This window comes from Carcharodon carcharias, chromosome 1 (assembly GCF_017639515.1).
Source record: "Carcharodon carcharias isolate sCarCar2 chromosome 1, sCarCar2.pri, whole genome shotgun sequence".
Classification (NCBI taxonomy): Eukaryota; Metazoa; Chordata; class Chondrichthyes; order Lamniformes; family Lamnidae; genus Carcharodon; species Carcharodon carcharias.
The window spans coordinates 1,840,275-1,865,917 of record NC_054467.1 but is presented as its reverse complement, the minus strand read 5'-3'; the positions used below and the strand labels follow the sequence as shown (position 1 = coordinate 1,865,917).

The window sequence follows — 25,643 nt, the reverse complement described above, 5'->3', positions numbered from 1 at the left end:
TTTTATAATCACAGCACATAAATAGTTAAGTACTCACGAATTGGCAAGTATATCCTTTTCAAACAAAAAAACCTATTATGGTCAAACGAGGAAATAGCTAAGAGAGGAGCCATTTGACCCCTCGTCACCTGGTTGTAAAACTGCAAGTGCAGCTTGATAACAATGTTGACAACACTTTTCAAAGCTCTGCTGATGATTCAGAGTAGACTGATGGGACAGTAATTGGCCAGACTGGAGTTGTCCTGCTTTTTATGGACAGGATATACCAGGTCAATTTCTACATTGTTGGGTAGATGCCATTGGTGTAGCTATACTAGAACAGCTTGGCTAGGAGTGTTGTTAGATCTGAAGCACCAAGTCTTCAGTACTTCTGCCAGGATCTTTAGGGATTCTGAGGGTGAGAGTGCAAGAGTAAAAAAGGGAGGCATTGTTTCTGATGCTCCCACTGCAATCAGATGGGCAAAAGTGACCACAGTGAAGGTAGTCTTATTGAGCATCACAACTGAGGAGAGGTGTTGGAGAAGGCTGATGTTGTCAACGATATCAAAGTTTGCAGAGTGGTCGTGGAAGACAAGGAGAGATAATGCGTGATAATTCCAGTCACTGAGAATGTTGCCGGTGACTTTGTTAGGCATGTTTCAGACGTTAAGGGAAGGACAGAAACCTGATTAGAGGAATCCAATTCAAGAGGAAGCTGCATCATAGGTGGGCACAGATCTGGGATGCAAGAACACATTCAAGACCTCTGCCTAATTCTAAAGAATAGGGATACTATAACATGGTAAGTTCTATCCTGATTGGTTGTGAAGTGAAAACCGTGTCTGCCTGCTGGGAATAAAGACACATTACTCTGAGTAAAGTATGTTTCACAAGCTTTTCAGTAGAATAGATCTTTAGATTCAAAGTTGTGTAACAGTCCTTGTACACCTTGGTTTGGTCTACTATGGTTACTTTATGTTTATGGGATCATTGCATGGGAACCATGCAGAAGATGTTAGGAGGCTGCTTGGGTTTGGGGGAAACATTGCGATCTCCTTCTTACAATATAATGAATGATTTAATACAGTAAATTAGGCACTAAAGCCTCAACCGAGGATTGGTTTTGATTTTCCAAAATTCCTTAGATTCTGGAAAGGTCCCATCAGATTGGAAAATAATGGATATGACTCTTCTATTCAAGAAAGGAGGGAGATAGAAAACAGGAAAGCACAAGCCAATTAGCTTAACATCTGTCATAGGGAAATTGCTGGAATCTATTAAGGAGGTGATAGCAGGGCAGGTAGGAAATCTCAATGCAATCAGGCAGAGTCAACATGGTTTTAAGGAAGGGAAATTGTGTTTCACTAATTTATTAGAGTTCTCTGAGGAAGTAAGAACAACAGGATGTGCTGTACTTACATTTCCAGAAGGTATTTGACAAGGTCACCACATCAAAGGTTACTACACAAAATAAGAGCTCATGGTGTAAGGGGTAACATATTAGCATGGATAGAAGATTAGTTAGCTAACAGGAAACAGAGTTGGCATAAAAGGGTCATTTTCAGGTTGGCAAGATTTAATGAGTGGAGTGCCACCACAATCAGTGCTGAGGCCTCAGCTATTTGCAATATATATACTGATTTGGATGGTGGGATCGAACGTATGTATGCTGATGACACAAAGATAGGTAGGAGAGTTAAGTTGTGAAGAGGACATAAGGAGTCTGCATAGGGATATAGACAAGTTAAGGGAGTGGGCAAAAATTTGGCAGATGGTGTATAATGTGGGAAAATATGAATTTGTCCACTTTGGCAGGAAGAATAGAAAAGCAGCATATTATCTAAATGAAGAGAGATTGAAGAACCCTGAGGTAAAGAGGGATCCGGGTGTCCTGGCATTGAATCACAGAAAGTTCATATGCAGACGCAGCAAGTGATTAGAAAGGCAAATGGAACGTTGTTTATTGCAAGAGGAATGGAACATAAAAGTAGGGATGTTTTGCTACAGTTGTACAGGGCATTTGTGGGACCACACCTACAGTACTATGTACAGTTTTGGTCTCCTTAATTAAGAAAGGACATAATTGCAATGGAAGCAGTTCAGAGAAGTTTCAATCAACTGATTTCTGTGTTGAGGGGGTTATCTTATGAGAAGTTGGACAGGTTGGTCCTGTATCTGTTGCAGTTTAGAAGGAAGAGAGGCGATCTTTTGGAATACACAAGATCTTGAAGGGGCTTGACAGAGTGGATGCTGAAAGGATGTTTCCCCTTGTGGGAGAGGCTAGGGGACACAGCTTAAAAGTAAATAGTCTCCCATTTAAGACAGAGAAATTTTTCTCTCAGAGGGTCTTGAGTCTCTGGAACTCTTTTCCCAGAGTGGTAGAGGCAGGGTCATTGAATATTTTTAAGGCAGAGGTAGATAGATTCTTATCTAACAAGAGAGTCAAAGGATATTGGGGGCTAGGTGGGAAAGTAGCATTAAGGCCACAAACAGATCAGCCAAGATCTTATTTAATGGCAGAGGAGGCTCAATGGGACCAAATGGCCTACTCCTGCTCCTTATTAATATCTTTGTATGATTGCCCCCACCCTACAGCGGTTGACAGGACCCTCTACTGTGTCCTTTCCATTTCAAACAGTTCCACTCTCTCCCGCTCCCCTCTCTCCTGGAACAATGATAGGGTTCTCCTTGTCCTCACCTTCCATACCTCATTTCGACATCACCAGCCTCGGTAATCCAGGGATCATCCTCCAGTATTTTTGCCACCTTCAAACACATCGTCCCCTCCCCTCCTCTTTCATCATTCCCACCGCAACACTCTGGTACACTGCTCGGTCACCCCCTTCCCATGGCACTTTGCCATGCCAGTGCAGAAGATGCAACACCTGGCCTTTCACCTCTCTCCTCATCATCTCAGGCCCCAAACATTCCTTCCAGATGAATCAGTAATTTACTAGTACTTCTTTCAACTTAGAATACTGCATTGACTGCTTACAGCGTGGTCTCCTCTACACTACAGAGACCAAACGCAGACTGGCTGATGACTTTGCTTTCAGTCAACAAGCACGAACCGAGCTTCCAAACACCTGTCAGTTTAATTCTTCACCTTGCTCCTACTCTGGCCTCTCTGTCCTTGGCCTCCTACAATGTTCCAAAGAAGTTCAACGCAAGCTCAAGGAACACTACCTCATCTTTTGACTGGCACTTTACAGCCCTCTGGACTCAACTTTGGGTTCCACAATTTTAGGTCATAACTTCTGCCCCATTTTGTTTTCTTTTTCTTGCTGGTTGTTTCTTTTTCTCTATCTTCTTTCTCTCACTTTTCAATTGTTTTGCTTTTGAACATCAGCTATTCAGAATCCTGCCATTCTCACCTCCTCTAAACACATCATTTGTTTCTTTATTTGTCTCATTACCATCCCTTTGGCCATGCACCATGAAGACTTCAGTCATTTAATTTCTCCTGCCTACCTGTCTATCAGTCCTTCCATTTAGCTGCTCTTCCCCTGCTTCACTTATTCAAAACCTATTATATTTAACAGGTTATACTATACTTTATTACTTCTCCCAGTTCTGATGAAAGTTCACAAGCCTGAAACATTACCTCTGTTTCTCACTCCACAGATGCTGTCAGACCTGCTGTGTATTTCCAGCATTTTCAGTGGAATTGGACACCCTCAAGTGTTGCTACAAGGCCATTCAAGATCATTAACCTTGAAGCTTTGTACATATTAGCAGGCTGTATCTCTCTTACAATACATTGTTAAGTATAATTTGTATTTAAATTCCTTTACTTCCTTCTTTCATAACTGTAATAAACATACACTTTATTGAAGACTCCCTCTAGTCTGAGTATCAAAGAATATAACAAAATAAGAAGCAGAAGCAGGATTGGTCATACAGCCTCCTGCACCTAATTTACCATTCAACAACAACATGGCTGAACTTCAACATCAACTCCACTTATTCACCCCACCCTTATTTCCCTCAATACCGTTAGTGCCCAAACATCTATTGATCTCAATTTTGAATATACTCAACGAATCACCATCCACAGCGCTCTAGGGTAGACTGAATCTGCACATTACTTGGTCCCAGATAATGATTTTAAAAGCTTTTTATTTAATAAAAATTACTCTCATTGACATTTACCATTTCAATCAACAATGACAGACAGTGATAAATGCAGACAGCGAACAAACTTGAACCTACATAGTGTCATTTCCATCTTCAGGACATTCCTAAGATAAAGGGCGAGACTCTAAAGGAGGTGTAGGAACAGAGGGACCTCAGTGTATATGCACATAGGTCTCTGAAGACGGCAGGGCATGTTGGGATAGCAGTTAATAAAGCACATAGTCTCTTAGGCTTTATTAATAGGGGCACTGAGCACAAGAGTAAGGAGATCATGTTGAACTCGTATAAGACACTAGTTAGACCTCATCTGGAGTACTGTGACCAGTTCTGGGTGCCATACTTGAGGAAGGATGTGAATACATTGGAGAGAGCACGAGGAGGTTCACAAGAATGATTCCAGGGATAAAGAACTGTAGCTATGAGGATAGGTTGGAGAGGCTGGGACAGTTTTCCTTGGAGAAAAGAAGGCTGAGAGAAGACTTGACAGAGGTATTCAAGGTCCTGAGAAGTATGGACAGGGTAAATAGTGAGAAACTGTTCTCACTCAAGAGAACATCAAGAACTAGAGGGCACAGATTCAAAATAATTGGCAAAAGGAGTAAATGTGATGTGAGGAAAAAATGTTTAACCCAGAGGGTGGTTGGAGTGTGGAACAAACTTCCTGAGAGGGTGGTAGAGGCAGGTTCAATTGAGGTATTCAAAAGGGAATTGGATTGCTACCTGAAAAGAAATAATGTGCAAGGTTACAGGGATAAGGCAGGGGAGAGGGACTAGGTGGAATGTTCTTTCAGAGAGACAGTGCAGACTCGATGGGCCGAATGGCCTCCTTCTGCAATGTAAAGATTGTGACATAGTGTCGTTTGCCATCTTCAGGACATTCCTAAAATACTTTATAGCCAATGGATTATTATTAAAGTGTAGTCACTGGCGTTATGTAGGAATATACGGTAGTAAATTTGCAAACAGCAAAACCTCACCTGGAGTAAATGAAGAAATAGCCACATAATCTATTTTGATGACCAGGTTACAGGGATAACTTGCTACTCTGCCTCAAATGATGCCATGGAAAAATCAGTTAGTGCAATGTAATTCTTGCCCATTCTCTGATGGTAATTTGGAAGTATTTGTCTTAGTCTGCCAGACAAAGAAATGAACATAAACCCAGGTGACAGTAACAGTGCATTCACTGCACTATAATGCTGTGCTTCTCAAAAAAATTCAGAAGGGCTTGAGAAACTTGCAAGGACAAAATGATCAAAAGTGCAGACTTGCACAAGAAATTTGTAGAAAAAGTGATGATACATGAAACAGCAATGGAATAGGTTGCCATATAATAATAAATTAAACTAAAGAGAACCTGTCTTAACCTGCAAGCCACATGCACAGTTTGGGAAATCACACTCCCCAGTTAGAGTGCATATTCTGAAGAACAGCCCCTATTGAAAACATTAGTCCATTATGTACTGGTTTATCAATCAAAGCTCTTTAACAATGATTAATACATTGGAAGGCTGTATCAAGTTCTTAAAGACTATGGAATTTATTGTTTTATCAAAATTAAAATCAAAATTATCAAAAAGAAGCTGAAGGTGTTGAAATAATTTAAGGGCTCAGGCAACATTTGCATATTACTTAAACTTCACTGTTGTCTTGAATTGCTCTTTTTCCCCATGATTCCGGATTACTTCATTCAACTTGTCCATCACTATATTTTGTGAAGCTGCTTTCACTTCGCTATCTTTGTGAACATTAGACATTGTTGTAAAATCTAGAAGTACATTAAAATTATCACTTGCTTTTAAAAATGTATTAAACCAGAACAGTAATGGATTTCTTATCTGAATTTGAATCAATTTACCTGATGAGTAATTTCTTCCTTCACTGAATTCAAGTAGCTCTGGTCAGTCGGGTAAAGTGCACAGGCAAACATGAAATCCTGCCAAATCTGAAAAATGAGGGCACACAAGAAGGTATTTAATTAGTAAGTAGCCAACTACCGGCAAGGGATCATCATCATTACCTCTTCTGGTCAAACACAGCTCCAATAAATTCTCTCTGTGAATCAGCAATTTCTCTATCACTTTGCTGATGATAGCACAGGGAGTAATATAAAGTGGTTAGGTAATGGGTAGGTATAAAACATCTATGAATTGTTCATTGGTGAGGAGTATTAATATTTATTTTTTGTTTAAAACATTCCAGATAAAGGAGAATTTGTGGGAAGAAGGACACAAGTTCAATTTGTGGATCAAAAGTTTCAATTAAGAGAATGGAGAAAGACCATTTCAACGTTCCTCATCTGTTTATCCTTCATACACAACAGAAAAATGTCACAAAATGTTGAAAAATAGAAATGGGTGATTTCTAATCCGATTTTATAGTCTGCTTCATGAACGCACCCCCTTGAGAATAGAAGGACATTAATTTACATCTGATATCTCAGAAATTTCTCAAGCATGGGCAGGATTTTCCAGCCATCGGACGGGTGAGCCTGGGAGCGGCTGGCGAATGGTCCAGGGTCAGCCCCCCAACCATGATTTCACACTGACTGGCCAATTAACAACCAGCCAGTGTGAAAGGTGCCTTGAGGAGCTCAGTGCTGCCGAGGTGGTGGGGGGGGAGGGGGAGGAGGAGCACAAGCGGTAAAGTCTGTGCATGTGCGGGGGGAATGCGTACTTAAAGCTCCCTGAGGGCACAGAGCTGCCTCAGGGAGCAGAAGAATTGTGGATTCCAAAATAAAGGTTTTAAAAATGATAGAAACATGCCCCCACATGTGACTCAGTCACATTTTTAAAATGTTTAAAAATTGTCTGCTTTTAAATTACTGTTGGAAACCGTGTCCCACCCATGGATGAGGTTTCCTAAAAAATGCAAAGGCCGTCTGGACGATTCAACCACCCGCCAACCGTAAGGTTGGGCAGGCAGCGAAAAATAAGTAGAACTTAATTGGTTAAGGGCCTTAATAGGCCTCTTAATTGTCGGCGGACACACTGCTGACTCTCGCATGCGCCTACCATCCAAAATATCGTGCGAGTGTGTAATGACGTCAGGATGCTCACCCAGTGTCATCACACGCTACTTTACGCCCGATCCGGTCAAGCACACGCCTGCCCGCGGGGCATAAAATTCTGCCCATGAATTACTTCAAAGTTATAACAATAACCACCGTGTGTGCAGCAAGGTCCCACAGATACCAATAAGATGAATGGTCAGTTAATTTCTTTTTGGTGATGGTGGTTCAACGAGAAACATTGCCAGAACATTGGGGAAACTTCCACTGCTCTTCCTTAAATGCACAATCATCAAGTCATAGAAACTTACAGCGCAGGAGACCATTCAGCCCATCGTGCCTGTGATGGCTCTTTGAAATGGTCAGGGATCTTTTAGTAGTGTGGACTGAAGACACACAGACTGAACCTCATTTGAACAGGAGCATTTCTGAGGTTCAGCACTGCTGAGCTATTGCACTGGCTCTCAGCCTAGATACTGTACTCAAGTCTTGAAATGGGGCTTAAACCTTCAACCTACAGACTCAGAGGGAGAATGCTAACAGCTTAGCAAGGTTGGCACCAGCAACCCTACGAAATACATAAGAAATAAGAGGGGAGAAGGCTGTTTGCCTCCTCACATACGCTCCCCCATTTTGTAAGCTCGTGGTTGATCTTCTCGCACTGTCCCAGTTCCCTTGATTCTCTTCGTGTCCAAAATTCTATTGATCTCTGTCTTGTATATACTCATTGACTGAGCATCCACAACTCTCTAGGGTAAAGAATTCCAAAGATTCACAACCGTCTTAGTGAAGAAATTGCTCTTTAGCTCAATGCTAAATGACCAACCCTCATTCTTAGACTATGTGCCCTAGTTCTGGATTCCCTAGGCAGGAAAACAGCCTCTAAGATTGACCCTGACAAGCCGTCTAAGAATTTTATATGAGTCATAAAGGCAATGCTTGGGAAACCTGGATGAGTTCTTTGAGGAATTGAGCGTTATAATGAATATGAGAAATGTACTGGGTATGATGCACATTCAGAAGGCCTCTGACAATCTATGAGACTGCATACTATAGGAGAGGATTTAAGGTAGCAGCAGAAGATAGAAGTGTAATTAAGTGGGTTAAAAATGAGTTGGAAGGGAGTAAGGAGAGTGTAGGAGTTAAGGGAAGTTTCTCAGAATGTTTGGAAATGGGGACTGGTGTCCCATAATAGTCTGCTCTGGGGCTGCCACAGTTCATTATGTACAGCTGTGGCTTGAAAACATGGATAGAAGGAGTGCTGCCTAAGTTTGCAAATGGTAATTAAATGGGAGGTAGAGTAAGTCATTATGAGAACCAAAGGAAACTACATGAGGATACTGCCACGTTGGCAGAAAGGGCAAAAAGCGGCAGATGGAATTCAATGTCAGTAAATATAAGCTAGTACATTTTGGTAAAATAGACGTAAGAATGACACCTTGCGTGGGGGATGGCTGAGTGAAATTCTGGTCCACAAGACATGAAAGTGGATAAGTAAAGCCAGTGGAATGCTAAGCTTTATGAATGAGCTACAGAATATAAAAGTCACGATGTAATGATGAACCTCTATAAAACCTGGGTACAGTTCAGGTGGTAAACTGATTGAGGAAATACAACTGCGAAGGAAGACTGGTAAAATTGGTGCTATTTTTGTTAAAATTTTGTAGTTTACAAGATGATTAGACAGATGTTTAAAATTATTAAGGATGGTATAAGAATGGATAGAAAGAGACTGCCTCCAGTGGTTGATGGATCTAGAACAAGGGGACGTTACTGATAAATTGTAAGACATTCAGGGACTGAGATAAGTAGAGACTTGTTTTTTAAAAAAGAGTCAAAATACACTATTGGAGTTTGTGATACGTAAATTGTGAGGTAGAGACTAGATCAGCAATTAAGATTAGGTTGGCGGTTGAAAAGAGTTTGGGGTTGGGTGAGAAGTCATGGGATATGAAAATAGGCAGCCACTTGTCAGAGTTACTACTTTTGCTCCTGTGGAGAACAAATCCCACACCAGGCTGATTTGGTCAAATAGCCCATTTCCAAGCTGTAATTTTTATGTAATATTCACCAAAAATGACAGGATTGATTCACAGTTGTCTTACACATCAAGTTTAACTCAAGTTCTGACACTCAAATGTTGTGGCAGAATGAGACTTTTCACCAAGAAGCTCTCAAACCATGTTAGGTTAAGAACTGCTGATGTTTAGGTAATTGGGAAAAACTCCAGTGGGGAGATGAGGAGAATTTATTTTTAAGCAGCAAGATACAATAATTTGGAATGCACTGCTTGAAAGGGAAGCGGACGCAGATTCAGTAGTAACTTTCAAAAAAGAAATTGGATAATTTTTTGAAAATGAAATATTTGCATGGTTATGGGAAAAGTGCAGTTGACTGGGGCTAACTGGATAGCTCTCAAAGAGCCAGCACAGACAAAATGGGCTAAATGGTCTTCCTTCTGTGATGCATGATTTTAGTGAGTTGCTACCTGGATATTGAGAGAAGGGTTTTAAGGATCTGAGTCTTTCTCACATTAAAACAAAACCCAACAGCTTCCCGCTTTTTAAATTCTTACCATAATCCCCAATTCATCGCACAGGTTATAAAATTCATCTTGTTCATACACTCCTCCTCCCCAGACCCTTAATACATTCATATTGGCATCAACTGCTGACTGCAACAGGTTTTGCAATCTGCAAATTATACAAGAAAAGAAGAATTAGCAAGTGGTCAGCAATGCACCATAAATGCTGGTGCAAATCTATCATGAATAATTCTGCAAGTTCAGGTTTCTTCCGCATGTTCAAATGCTACTGCTTGGTCATTAGAGCTTCAATATTGGTCACAATGATGCTCAAACAATAGAGCTTTCACAAACTGGTGGTGATGAAGTACCTCACCTGTGGCAAATACATACTGGAAAGTCATTGACAGCATTCCTGAGATTTGCCAATATGCACACAAGACAAGAGGGAGGAACTCAAGAACACTCAGTTAACATCTCAATCATACATTTATTAGTATCACCTGATTATTCCTAACTTTAATCATTTTTCTTGCTAATTATATCAGAAACTTCCTCATTTTTAGCATCCAGAAATATGGAACTTAACACATTGTTTTGCACAGATCCAAATGGCTTGTCAGACTGCACATTAAAATAGCAATCTTATTTAAAGATGGTATCCAACCTAATGTGCTGTGGTAGAATCAATAGACAAACAGTGACTAGATGGCGATTTAAAGCTGATAGTGAGCAATGCTGGCCTAAATAGCCAAGTGGTTATGGTACTGGGTTTGTAACCCCAAGATCAAGAGTTCAAATCTCACAATGGCAAACTATGAAACATGTAACTTCATCTGAAACAGATGGAAACAGGTTTGTACTCGAAAGAGTATCAAGAGTTCAAATCTCACAATGGCAAACTATGAAACAATGTGACTTCATCTGAAACAGATGGAAACGTGTTTGTGCTCGAAAGACTTACATAACAACTCATACAACAGCGATAAATTTGAAAGTTTTTGCAGTAAGGCTTTTCTACAAAGATCGTTCTTTGAAAGTCTCCAGAAATTGCAATTTGAACTGGCTTCCATATGTGTACAAGAATTTCAAACTTATAACTTAGTAATTCACGATGGTAATGACAACATTGTTATATCTGAAGTTTAAAAACTTTCATACAACTGAAACTGAAGGTTAGGAAATCGATACATAGCAGGTTTTGACCACCGTTTTTCTCCCTCTCTTTTTTTAAGCCATCAGCAAACATCCAAGCAGCCCACTAATATTTTCAGATGCAAGTACATCATCCACCCACTTACATTGCTCGGTGTAACATATAGACCATCAGCTAGTGGGAAGGATATAGAGGAACAAATCTGAAAGGAAATTAAGAGAGAGGTGTAAACACTGTAGAGTAGTTATAATGGGGGACTTTATATAGACTGGGATAGTGGTAGTGTAAGGGGCAGTGAGGGACAAGCACTCCTAGATTATGTTCAGGAAAATTTCCTACAGCAGTATATGTCCAGTCCAAGAAGAAAGGAGGCACTGCTAGACCTGGTTCTTGGGAATGAGGTGGGCCAAGTAGATCAAGTGACAGTGGGGGAGCTTCCAGGGGACAGTGATCATTGTATCATAGGGTTTAGGATGACGGTGGAAAATGACATTGACATTGATAAATCCACAGTAAGAATAATCAACCGGCACAGAGTGGACTTCAATGGGGCAAGAACCGAGCTGGGCTGGATAGACTGGAACCAAAGGTTGGCAGGAAAAACAGTAGCTGAACAATGGGCTACCTTCAAAGAGGAGATGGTTTGGGCACAGTAAAGGTATGTTCCCTCAAAAGGGAAGGGTAGGACAAACAAATCCAGAGCTCCCTGGATGACAAAGGAGATAGAAATTAAGTTAAAGTGTGCTTACTGCCGGTGCCAGGTAGCAAATACAATTGAGAACCAAGCTGAATACAGAAGGTTCAACAGTGATGTGAAAAAGCAAATACAAGAAGCAAAGAGAGATTATGAAAAAAGTCTGGCAGCTAACATAAAAGGAAATCCTGAAGTATTCTTTAAGCACATCAATAGTAAAAGGTGGTAAAAGGAGGAGTAGGGCTGATTAGGGACCAAAAAGGGGATTTACACATAGAGGCAAGAGGCATGGTTGAGGTGTTAAATGAATACTTTGCATCTGTCTTTACCTACGAGGTAGATGCTGCACAGACCATGGTGACAGAGGAGGAAACTCAGTCACTAGAAGGGTTTAAAATTGATAAGGAGGTGGTATTGGATAAGCTGTCAGTACTTAAAGTTGATAAGGCACCCGGACCAGATGAGATGCATCCAAGAATATTGAAAGAAATGACAGTGGAAATTGCAGAGGCACTGGCCATAATCTTTCAATGTTCCCTGGATTCGGGGGAGGTACCAGAGAACCGGAGAATTGCAAACATTACGCCCTTATTCAAAAAAAGTTGTAAAGATCTGCCCTGCAATTACAGACCAGTCAGTTTAACTTCGGTGGGGGGGAAACTTCTAGAAACAATTATTCGGGATAGAATCAGTAGTCACATGGAAAAATGTGGATTGATTCGGAAGAGTCAGCATGGATTTGTTAAAAGAAAATCATGCCTAACTAAATTGCTGGAATTTTTTGAAGAGTTAACAGAGATGGTTGATGAGGGAAAGGTCATTGATGTGGTGTCTATGGACTTCCAAAAGGCGTTCGATATAGTGCCACACAACAGGCTTGTGAGGAAAGTTATAAGTCATGGAATAAAAGGGACAGTAGCAACGTGGATACAAAATTGACTGAGAGGTAGGAAACAGAGAATAATGGGTATTTTTCAGGCTAGGAGAAGGTTTGTAGTGAAGTTCCCCAGGGGTCGGTATTGGGACCCTTGCTTTTCCTGATATATAATAAATCCTGATATAGATCTTGGTGTGCAGGGGACAATTTCAAAGTTTGCAGATGACACAAAACTTGGGAGAATTGTAAACTGTGAGGAGGACAGTGTAGAGCTTCAAAAGAGCATTGGTACATTGGTGGAGTGGGCAGATAGGTGGCAGATGAAGTTCAATGCAGAGAAGTATGAAGCGATACAGTTTGGTACAAAGCACATGGAGAGACAGTATAAAATAAAGCATACTATTCCAAAGGGTGTGCTGGAGCAGAGAACTGGGTGTATATGTACTTAAGTCATTAAAGGTAGCAGAACAGGTAGAGAGAGAATTCCTAAAGCATACAGTATTCTAGGCTTTATTAATAGGGGCATAAAGTACAAGAGCAGGGAGGTTATGATAAATAAGGCACTGGTTAGACCTCAGCTGGAGTACTGTGTACAGTTCTGGGTGCCACACCATAGGAAGAATGTGAACGCACTGGAGAGAGCGCAGAAGAGGTTTACGAGAACGGTTCCAGGGATGAGACAGTTTAGTTATGAGGAAAGATTGGAGAAGTTGGGACTGTTTTCCTTGGAGAGGAGAAGGCCAAGAGGAGACTTGATGGAAGTTTTCAAAATCATGAGGGGTCTGGACAGAGTAGATAGGGAGAAACTGTTCATACTTGTAAATGGATTGAGAACTAGAGGGCACAGTTTTAAAATGTTTTGCAAAAGCAAATGCGAGGTAAGAAAAAACTTTTTCACACAGCGAGTAGTTAGGGTTTGGAATACACTGCCTGGAAGTGTGGTGGAGGCAGGTTCAACTGAGGCATTCAGGAGGGTATTGAATGATTATCTAAATAGTAACAATGGGCAGGGTTATGGGAAAAGGCAGGAGATTGGCACTAGGTTAATATGCTCAGAGAGCCAGTGCAGACATGATGAGCCGAACAGCCTCCTTCTGCACTATAACAATTCTGTGAACACTGGTTTAAACCAGGACAACTTCAGACTTAGATTTCTTTTATTCATTCATGGGATGTGGGTATCGCTGGCTAAGCCAGTGTTTATTGCCCATCCCTGATTGCCCTTGAGAAGGTGATGGTGAGCTGCGTTCTTGAACTGCTGCTGGTTTGAATTTAGACACAGTTTTATTCTTCCCAAGCAATTAATCTATCAATGTGCAATATGAAAAGCTCACTGGTCAGAACTTTAAAGGGAAAAAAACAGTATATAGATTGAGATTATGAGTAAAGGGATGACAAAGGCAGAAGCATCAGAGTACAGGCCATTAATCACACTGCATGTTGGCAAACAGGTTCGCGGAATGCAAGGTACCATAAAACACTGTCCATTAAAGAAAACTTTAAAACTGCTGGATCAATGCTGCACATATCAGTATAACCACTGCCCTCAACACACACTGAGCTCCATAGTCTACAATGAAAAGAATACTGATACAATAATATGCCTTTGGTGACAATAAATAGATTTATGAAAAGGACACATACACAATAAATTATTTAGAAAATATATTGGATTAAACAGAAAACCTGAAACTTTCAGTGCCTCCAGAAACACCTCTCTTTCCTGGAACATTAAAGTCTTGATTTTCTATCTCAAGTCTTTCCCTATAACTCTAGATTCCATCCTTTGCATCATCCTAGCAAACTGGCACTGTAAACTCTCCAGGGCTTTATCCTCCTTTCTACAATGGGGCACCCAAAATATGCAAAGTCCTATTACTTCAATGAATAGATCTATAGTTAGCAAGATTGAGACTAAAAAAATCAAACCACAACACAATGATCTGGTCCATATGGAAGGCACTTTCACAACTATAACGTGTGGTAAATAAAGTTTTTATTATGGCTTCTTTTTGCATGATTTAATTAATTTCTGTACTGGTGATAAGTATATTAGTACATAAGATCCTGAACACTCTTGACAAGGTGGACATGGAAAGGATGTTTCCTCTTATGAGTGAATCTAGAACTAGGGGGCATGGTTTTAAAATTAGGGGTTGGCCATTTAGGACAGAGATGAGGAGAAATTTTTTCTTTCAGAGGGTTGTGCAACTTTGGAACTCTCTGCCTCAGAAGGCGGTGGAGGTGGGGTCATTGAATATTTTTAAGGCAGAAGTAGATAGATTCTTATTAGGCAAGGAATTCAAAACACAAGCAGATCAGACATGATCGTATTGAATGGCGGAGCAGACTTGAGAGGCCAAGTTCTATTTCTTATGTTCTTATGATGCAATATACAAATCAGACACAGTCACTACAGTTAACATACATCATGAAACTTTCAAAACTTACACATCAAATGTCACTCTGTCCAGAAAGGCATCTGCAGGAATCCAGTTTGAACCCTTGAGGAATATTGGGAGTCCATTTATCATAAAATAAAAACTTAATCCTGGCGACCCTGGTACTGGCTCTTGTATCAGCTCCACTGTTCGAAAATAAATCTATTGTAAACATAGGATGGTAAACATTTGGAACTGGTAGGAAAAGAGGAATAAAAAACCTACAATCACAGTATTTATATATATTTTTTATTCATTCATGGGATGTGGGCTTCGCTGGCTGGGCCAGCATTTATTGCCCAACCCTAATTGCCCTTGAGAAGGTGATGGTGAACTGCCTTCTTAACCACAACCAAGTGGTTTGCTAGGTCATTTCAGAGGCGATTTAAGAAGCAACCATCTAAAGGATTTTCCCCTCGGCGATTTGGGGGCTGGGCCTGCTCGCCAAGGGGAAAATGATGTGGGATGGCGTTGGGAGGAACACCCAACATCATCCGGTCCCTTTAAATCTTCAGGAAGGCGGTGGGGGAGGGGGGGGGGGGGGGGGGGGGCAGCGAAATCAGCTGTCCGCCTGCCGACCTGTCAATGGCCAAATAAGGCCATTAACAGGCTAATTAATCTTAAATCGTAAAGACCCTGCCCGTCCAAGCTTAAGGCTGGCGAGCAGGCCAGGAGCCTCAGCGGGCTCCAGATTATTCATGAAACTTCATCCACTGGCGGGATGAAGTTTCATGTCCGTTTTTTAAAAATTTAATAAACTCTATGTGTTTCTTATTAACATGTCCCATCTCATGTGACATTGTCACATGAGGAGGACATGTTAATAACTTTAATATTTCTCTATTTTTTGACTTTTCTTACCTGTCAGTAAACTCCGAGACAGGACTTTGCCTCAGGGAGCAGTGCACAGTTTCGTGTGCATGTGTGAAAGAGCGCACTCTGACAGTTGGGGAATCCCTACACTCCCCCCCACAGGGAGTGCATAGCGCTTCCCATCGGGGATGCTGCTGTGTGGGCCTTAATTGGCCCACCCACTCAAAATGGCAGCGGGTCCCGTTTCAGCGGCGGGGGTTGGCTGTCCGCCCGCCGCCGAGCCAGTGGGGCCCGCTCGCCCATCAAGGGCTAAAATCTGCCCCATATTGATGTGGGTCCGGTGTCAGATATAGGCCAGACCGGATAAGATTGGGAAAGGACAGCAATTTCATTCCCTAAAGGATATTACTAAACCAATTAGGTGTTTACGACAATCCTGTAGCTTCATAGTCACAGCATCGATACTAGTTTTTTATTCCAGATTTTATTTAATTAATTTAATTTAAATTACCCAGCTGGGTGAACCAACTGGTGGGATTTGAATTCATGTCTCTGGGTCATTAATCAAAGCTTCTGGTTATTAGTTTAGTAACATAGCCACTAATGCTACCATACCCTGTATAAAGCAAGTTATGAATGCCTAGTTTAACTCTTAGCCTTTAATTTTCTCAGCTGACAACATTAAGGTCAAGGCACAAGAAATGTGAATTCTTTCTTTTTATTCAGGAAGTCAAGGAAATTTAAAAAACTAGAACAGATTTTCTTTTGAAGTATAATTAGTGACTAAAAATATGACATTTTAAACGGTTTTCATCTTTGGAAAGAAAGCTACCCTGATTACAAAGCTTTCATCTTCCCATAGTTTATCAACCAGTTGATAATGTGCATTTTTAAATAAACTTAAAATAGACAGTTAATATTGACTGACCATAATGGACTTTTCAATGTGGTATTCTCTGCTGATTGTGAGAGTAACAGTCATATTGTAACCAGTCTGATTACCATGACCACTGGGCCACCAAAGATCAACAGAAGCATCCTGAAAAATAAAGTCCCAATAAATGGTGTGTGGTTTCCCAATTTGATACACAAGTTGTGTGTGAAGATTAATGCACAACATAAATCTAACACTTGCTAAAATTGGGATTAAGCAAACAATTCAACTATAATAAATGATGGGCTAAACGTTTGTCTTGAGCACAATTGGGTACAAAGCTTCATGAGGCAAGAGTACATAGCTGGAATCTTCAGCATGACCTGCATCAGAGAGTAGCACAGAAACAGACCATTCAGCCCAACTGGTCTGTGCTGGTGGTTATTCTCCACATAAACTTCCTACCACCCCTCTTCGTCTAATCCCATCAGCACAGCTTTTTATTCCTTTCTTCTCCATGCACTTACCTAGTTTCCTCTTAAATGCATCTACACTATTCATCCAAACCATTCCACAGGGTAGCAAGTTCCACATTCTCACCACTCTCTGGGTAAATAATGTTCTCCTGAGTTCCTTATCAGATTCATAAGTGACTATCTTATATTTATGCCCCCTAATATTCAACTCCCTCCAACAAATGGAAATGTTTCCTCTGTGTTCATCTATAATTTTTAAATAACGAACAATTATACGATACGTGCTCCTGTCACAGTGCTGAAGATGTAAATTCATCTTTGTATAAATTCACCTTTATATAGCGCTCTATTACCATGTGAAAAATCAGTAACTGAGGTAATAAATAATAAATGTAAAGCTAGGAGGTTTTTTGCATTATCTGTCGTTCTAATTTAGTGATGCCCCCTGAGGAGCTGCAAGTTATCCAAGACAGCCTCACCCATCAGTACAATCTCTCACAGAAACTAGATCACGTCTGGATGGTCAAGCAGAATGCATCCCATGCACACCCCCCTTCTTCCCCACACCTTCCCAGCTGAATGGCTCTTGATTTTGGAATGCTTCAGAGCTTGAAATGATTCTCTGGAATGTTCCAGTTGCAGAAGGTACTGTTTGGCCAGGCTACACCTCTCAAAAGCTGTGGAACATAGCAGGTCGGGGAGAGGGGAAACCATGGAAAAGGCTATCTTAACATCCAGTTGTCTGTCGCCACAGGTCACTGGAGACTGAAGTTTCAACATGCAAAAAAAAATGCGTGAAATTATTGGCCTGCAAGGTTTTGAGGTAGAACAGTACTAAAATCTGTTAGTGATGCTGTTACATTTTTTCTAGGCAGTAAAAAATGCAGTCTGTAAAAAGAGCAGTTTGGGATCACTTGGTGACCTTGCAGTACAGCCATAGTGAGCAATGTCACAGACATGTGCTGCACAATGTGTACCCTTGTGTCTCTCTGCAGATTAACTTAAACAGATTCCAGATCACAGTTCTATCTCAAATCCCACCAGAAGACACCAGTATAACAACCATTACTGCGCAGAGATAGAATCAGCCTGTATCTCTTTTAGCAGCCACTCACCCAGGCTCATTGACCAAACTGTTGGACTGGTAGACAGATATGAAGTTCACTGGGCCCACCCACAAATTATGGATGATTAAGAGGCATCAATGTCATAGGCTTACCATCACCTTCTCAAGGACAACTAGGGATGGGCAACAAATGCTAGCCTTGCCAGCAATGCCCACATTCTGCAAAAAGGATAGATGAAAAGAAGTAAAATGTTATGGCCCCAATGGAAGGTGTGTGAGCACCTCCAACTGTGACATCGGTAACGGGCTCGACAATGACTGGTCTACTGAAGTTCACTTTGAAAGGGGCAGTGGAAACATCATTGAGCCAGTGACTAAGGAATATGGTTGGAATGCTGCAAAATCTTCAAATTTTTGCCAACATCAAGACTAGATATCTTGGAGCAAGAATATAGTCAACCAAAAAATGTTTTAGTGATTGTATAAGTAGAGATTGCTCTGACAACACCTTCAAGAACAAAAGTGAGATAGAACTGTGATCTGGAATCTGTTTCAGTTAATCTGCAGAGAGACATAAGGGTACACATTGTGCAGCACATGACAGTCTGTGACATTGCTCACTATGGCTGTACTGCAAGGTCACCAAGTGATCCCAAGTGGGCTCAGTGAACTTCGTATCTGTCTACCAGTCCAACAGTTTGGTCAATGAGCCTGGGTGAGTGGCTGCTAAAAGAGGTACAGGCTGATTCTATCTCTGCGCAGTAATGGTTGTTATACTGGTGTCTTAGATTAGACAAAGTTCTACCAACTTTCCAATAATTCAATCATATTTAAATATTCATGATGAGGCCCTTGTTCTAATTCACCTTTTAAGCATCTTTTCCATTTCACTGATGTGTTAGACTTCCCATAAGTGAGGTACATCCCTTTAGATTAGAGAGTGTCAATCTCAGCTTGCACTGCCAGGAATAATAGAATTCCTTCTAAGTTTTCTGATGTAGAAACACTGCATAACAGATCAAATTTGTACAACTGTTGAAGAAAAAAAGCAGTATAGAAGACAGTATCCCTTCATAATCTGCCAGTTGTTTGCTGTAAGAATATCTGATTTGTAAATGCAGAGTGAATTAATAAGGAAAACATTTCCTTTATTTGAATTATTTTCTTTCCTCTTTCGAAGTCCCATTGGATGGAAAATAATTCGTGACAAATAGGATCAAACAAACTCAGCAAATTCCAAGCTTCTATCATCCGATAACTATTCAGAGGTATATATATTTAATAGAAAGATTTACTTTGCTAAGTCACACATCTGATAATATAGACCTCTTACCTGATTAATTTCCAGTCTGACTTTACTTCTGCTATCTTCTCTGTTCTCAAGAACTATTTTGTAAGTTTGTTGTGTGCGTAAAGATGGAATGTTAACCGTCAGCTCACCTTCAATTGGCTTACAGAAAACAACATCATAAAAACTCTCTACTTCCACGGACCACTTCTGTGTTTTCTCATCTACAGATAAAAAGAAATGCTCTTTAGATTAGACAAAGTTCTACCAACTTTCCAATAATTCAATCATATTTAAATATTCATGATGAGGCCCTTGTTCTAATTCAACTTTTAAGCATCTTTTCCATTTCACTGATGTGTTAGGCTTCCCATAAATGAGGTACATCCCTTTAGATTAGAGAGTGTCAATCTCAGCTTGCACTGCCAGGAATAATAGAATTCCTTCTAAGTTTTCTGATGCAGAAACACTGCATAACAGATCAAATTTGTCCAACTAACAATCTTTAATTACAAATGAATCAATGGAGAAGGAAGACTATGAAGGTTACTAAACTGCAGATCCAGCATTTTAAATTATAGACAATCTGATGGAGGTGTACAAAATGCAACAGTTTTTATAACTGTGAAAAATATCTTTCCTCAGTCTTGAAAGGCATTACTGCAAGATCAGCAAATGAACAAAGGGAAAGGTTAGTGAAATTAATTTTACTCTATCTCCCTCTATGTTCTTGGCCTATATTAACTGACTGATTTATAGCTCATTAAATCACATAGATTTTACACCTGGGTATTGGGTGGTCATGTTTTGAAATGTATATAGGGTTTAAGCCCATTGATCTCAGCTTCTTGGACATTCTGCAAAGTCAGCTGGTTGAGTCCAGCATTAGAACAGTTCACAGTCCACAGTCCACATAGCCTCAGTGTCTGAATCTTTTAAAGGGTGTTGCAAATGCAGCCTTTGTACTTAAATTACAACATATGTCCTGGCTGGTTAAAGTGTCAGGAGGCAGAGCACGCATTGTTGGCACTGACTAGCTGGTTACTGTAGCTTTCTCATCAACTACCAGTGTTGGATTCACACTTTACACCCACCAAGGAGGCACAGCACTGTCTATGTCAACTTTCATTTGAAATGAGAAAACTCAGCATGACAGGACCTTCAATGCTTAAGTTTTGTTCACTACTCTGGACACAATGCTTTGAGTGAAACATACTACAATCAGAAAGCCGCCAGTTTAGCTTTGCAACTACTTCACTTTCTTTCTTGGTTTGCTAAGAAGTCAAATTCAGTGTTAAATGGCAGTTATTATTGTACACAGCTCAGTAAAAAGTACTGTACTGTAAACTGCTTGGAAGCTGGTCTGGAGTCATTGCAAAATTATAGAAAAACCCATGTATAATCTCCACCAGAAACTGGGAAATGGCCAGGCAACCTGGGCTTTCTGCCCAGAGATCTACTTTGTACAATAACCCTCAGATATACTCAACATCAACTCATAAAAGAGCAGCAATAAACCAGTACCAATACATCACAAACCACAATGCGAGGACAGAATCTTACTAACTTCCTGCTTGCCTCCCTGCAGGGGTGCAGTTAGCCCACACTCAGTAGTAACCCTTTCAGGCACAGTCACTATGCTTGTTACTTGCACAATTACATTGTTAGCATACAGTGTGTTGTGAGCACAAGAGCTAACTTATGGATGCACACCGCTCAGTAATGCTTTTCCCACCTGAAGCACACATCAGGAAATTGTGGGGATTGTGTCTCTAATCTCTCAATATCCAATCAGGGTGGCACTCAGACAGATGCATTTAATTTGTCATTTTTAAAAGCAAACTTACTGAAATTGGTGTTTACATACACATTTCACTTTCAGCAACTATCTCTTTTTTATAATTTAATTCTTTAAATTTAGAAAGTAACAAAAATGATACAAAGGAGTTAAATTGTTATACAAGTTCTGATAATGATCTGTGCCTGCTGCAGTCTAGACCCTCAGCTCTGGAGTTCCCTCCCTAAACCTCTCTCCTTTAAGGCCCTCTTTAAAACTTCCCCTTTGACCAAGTTTTTAGGCATCTCTGTAATATCTCCTTATGTAGCTCAGTGTCAAATTTTGTCTAATGCTCCTGCAAAGCAGCTTGGGATGTTTTGTTACATTAAAGATGCCATTTAAATGCAAGTTGTTTCTGTAAACACTGGTACATAATTGAATATTTCATTAATTGTCAAGAAATTAATTATATACAATGAATAAATTAATTATATACAAGGAACATGAAGAGGCCATCCAGCCCCTCAAACCTGTTTGCCATTCAATTATATTGTGGCTGAACTGTATTTAACTCCATCTACCAATCTTGGCTCCATTTCTTTTTCCTGCCGAATTATCATGAACTTTCAGCTTTATTGCTCTTTTACCTCCAATGTGCTATTTCTATCACATACAACATAAGTAGAAAAAGATGATAATTATTGTAAATTATTAGCTATGCACATTACACTAAACAATAACCAACAGTTGGCAATGAGTTAAAGACTCATTTAATTTTATGGTTCATAAAGCACTCGACAAGCAGATTCTATTAACTAAACTATAGTCCTCTGTATCCAAAATATTTCTAAAAGACAAGTAAAAAAGACATCATGAAAAGGCAAGTTTTATCCATGGAACAATAAAAATGATTGCCATAAAACAATCAGAGATATATAATGGCTCTTTAAATGATACTAAATATAAGTAAAATTAATGTCTTCAGACCTCATGACAAAAATGAGCAAAGCTCATACCATAAACAGTAGTTGCTGTGAGATACGTCAGGTGGCAGATGTTGTACATCTCAATCCTTATATCTCTCCAGATGCCCTGTGTAGGAAATGATGGACCCCAGTCCCAGCTGAATGAGCACTGCTCCTAAAATTTAATGCACAAAAATGTTCTATAAATCAAGGGCATTCAACTTATTGCATCTATTGACTGTGGTCTCTGTAATCATATTTGTTCAGTGCACATGAATTACACAAATCTACAGCAAAGAAACAGGCGATTTGAACTTTAAACTTTGTGTTTTAATTGGCAGAATGGCAAGATGAAAAGCTGGGTGTGCGACTGTTTTCTTTATTGTAGTGCTTCGCCGTTACTGAATGGTGGGAACTGTTTAAGGAAAAATATATTTACATATATCATGTGAGAGATTTCTTCTGCTAAAATTAGTGTCTGTTGCTGTAATAGTGTCACTGTAGCCATATCTGGGACTGGTCTATAGGACAATATGGATTTTGTAGAATGTAATGTTTAGTCTCTGCTAGGAACTGGAGGAACAAGGCATTCTGGGTGTCAGTCTGAAAAGGCTCATTTCGTGCATAAGGAACACCACGCCACATGCCCCAATCGCCCTTCAGGAGGAGAGTGCAAACTGATAGCAGCTGCCCAGTCACAGACAGGCTGGGACAATATGACAATTGCAAGCCAGGACCCTGATTTCTGACAGAACTATGGGGGAATCCACCTGGGGAAGCAGGGCCAGAAAACTGGCAAGCAACACAAGGTTTACCCAATGGTGCCAACTTGCCTCAGCTGTTGTGGGATCAAAACTGAATCTAGGTCGTCAGTACATAATCTAGGTCGACATTCCAGTGCTGCATTGAGGGAGTGTTGCTTTGTCAGAGGTGCTGTCTTTTGGATAAACTTTTAAGCCACATCTATGTGTTCTGGTGAAAAGCAAAGATCTTATGGTGCTATCTGAAGAAGTGCAGGGAGTTCTGAATGCCTTGGTCAACATTCTTTCCTCCATTACCAAAATTGATTAACTGGTCATATACCTCTGCGCAGTGTGTAAACTTTGCAAATATGCAAAATGGCTGCTGGGTTTCACCTATATAACAGGTGTGACTGTATTTCAAACCGAGTTGCATAATAGGATGTTTCTGAGGGACTTGATAAGACATTGTACAAATGCATGTTCTTTTACATGCATGTGGGAGCTGCGGTCCTATATTAGCACCAACAGCAACACTGAGCAACATTAAACTAGTGACAGGGAATGACAATCAATCCACAGTTGCCCTATGGCCACATATAAGGGATCATATTGCTTACCACACAGAAATACTACTGGAATCTTCCAAGAAGCTTAGAGCTTCTATACGTAGCTGCAAGAGAACTCTCAACAACCCTACAAGCACTTCCAGTTATGCCTTTAAAAATAAGTCTAGAATCATCAGCCTTACTCTCTTCATCCGTCAAAGACCTTCAATGGAAAAAAATGATTTGGAATTATGAAGTGTCTGGGATAAGGTGAAAGTCTCATTCGCAGCACTTAAAGGTTTCCAGTTCTAGCTCACCATTATGTACAAAAATGAAGCAAACTATTACATAAGAACAGAAGAAATAGGAGCTTGATTAGGCCATACAGCCCTCATATCTCCTCCACCATTCAATAGCATGGCCGATCTTCCACTTCAGCTACAACTTCCCACATTATCCCCTCGATTCCCTTAGTCTCCAAAATCTGTCGATCTCAGTCTTGAATATACTCGATGTTTGAGCACCCATAGCTCTCCGAGGTGGAGAATGTGAAAGGCTCATAACTCCTGTACAGTAATGAAATTTCTCCTCATCCCAGTCCTAAATGGCCAACACCTAATCTTGAGACTGTGACACCTAGTTCTCGATTCCCAGTCAGAGGAAGCAGTCTCTAAGCACCCACTCTGTCAGGTCACTTAAGATTTTGTATGTCTCAATGAGGTCATCTCTCATTCTTCTAAGTCCACGGAATATACAAATTGTATTTATATAGCACACTTAATAATAAAACATCCCAAAGCATTTCATTGGAGCATTATAAAACAAAATACAGACTATGACACTGAGCCTAATCTACTCAATCCCAAGTTCTTCTTTAAGCTAGTTAATGTTGTCCAATATGCTTGAAAAGTTCATTACATTTGGTCGTGTTCAATACTTTGGTAGGAGGCCTCCAACTGAAATAACTTACACACATTATTTTTAAACTAGTTCAAAATAGAATGTCCTGACTAAGAAAAAGGTGTTGCCTTAAAGTGGTCCGTGAGCTAAGAATTTGCATGTGTGTATGTAGGCCCTTTTTTTAATGAGTGGTTCAAATTAAAAATTGAACTTTAGTCATAAACAAGATAAAGGTTAATTTATTACAAAAATGATTGCTGAAAGTTCAGCAGGTCTGACAGCATCTGTGGAAAGAAAGACAGTTAACGTTTCGAGTCTATATGACTTCTTCAGATCTAAAGAGAAGTAGAAATGTGGTGAAATATATACTGTTTAAGGGGGGTGGGACAGGTGAAGCTGGATAGAGGGCAGTGATAGGTGGAGGCAAAGGAGAGATTGCAAAAAATGCCATAGACAAAAGGTTGAAGGGGTGTTGATGGTGGTGTTACTGGCTAAAGGAGGTGCTAATGGTGACATTAAGAGTAGAAAGCAGGATGAGCAACTGACAGATAATTTTTATTCATTGTTTTATCCCCGCCTTTTAGCCTATTTTGATTTTTTCTCCCACACCATCCCCTCCCCCACCCCACCCCCACTAGGACCATCTGCCACTTGCTCATCCTGCTTTCTACTCTTAATGTCTCCATTAGCACCTCCTTTAGCCAGTATCATCACCATCAACACTCCTTTGACCTTTTGTCTATGACATCTTTTGCAATCTCTTCTTTCTCTCCACCTATCACTGGCCCTCTATCCAACTTCACCTGTCCCACCCCGTTAAACAGTATATATTTCACCACATTTCTACTTCTCTTTAGATCTGAAGAAGAGTCATACGGACTCGAAATGTTAACTCTGCCTTTCTCTCCACAGATGCTGTCAGACTTGCTGAGTATTTCCAGCACTTCTTGCTTTTGTTTCAGATTTCCAGCATCTGCAGTATTTTGCCTTTATTGCTGAAAGTTACTTAGATAGAAGTGATAAAGTTATTAACTAAAATACAGATACTAAGATTAAAAACAGATAAAGAAATAAAAAACTTTAAAAAGGTGAGATTTCAAATCAGTCTCTGAGATATTGTTGCAGTCCCGTTGCTTGTATTCTTCCTTTCTGACTGGGGTTGAAACTTTAAAGTTCCTTGGCAGCTTCGATCGCTTCTGTGATGGAAGAATCAGAGTTTGCCTTTTTAGGCCAACTCAACAAGCAGAGCAGGTCCTGGGAATGAATGAAGGCTCCTGTTTTAATTTTTATTGTACTGCAGGTGGTGGCTCTTGTTAGCCTAATTTGGTACAGCAGGTCCAAGAGATGTTTCTGGAAACTTTTCTCCAGCTCTCGGACT

At 40.3% G+C, this 25,643-nt stretch overlaps 1 protein-coding gene across 2 annotated transcripts in view; it reads right to left on the bottom strand.

The window, feature by feature from the left end:
- Positions 1-25,643, bottom strand: part of manba (mannosidase, beta A, lysosomal) — a 99,473-nt gene that overhangs the window by 28,408 nt on the left and 45,422 nt on the right. For both annotated transcript variants that reach the window (XM_041193362.1, XM_041193372.1), the window contains exons 5-10: positions 22,129-22,252; positions 19,381-19,559; positions 16,560-16,670; positions 14,829-14,980; positions 9,702-9,819; positions 5,975-6,061 (exon numbers count right to left, since the gene is read on the bottom strand). In XM_041193362.1, coding sequence (XP_041049296.1) covers positions 5,975-6,061; positions 9,702-9,819; positions 14,829-14,980; positions 16,560-16,670; positions 19,381-19,559; positions 22,129-22,252 — 771 coding nt within the window. The remainder of the gene's footprint in view (positions 1-5,974; positions 6,062-9,701; positions 9,820-14,828; positions 14,981-16,559; positions 16,671-19,380; positions 19,560-22,128; positions 22,253-25,643) is intronic.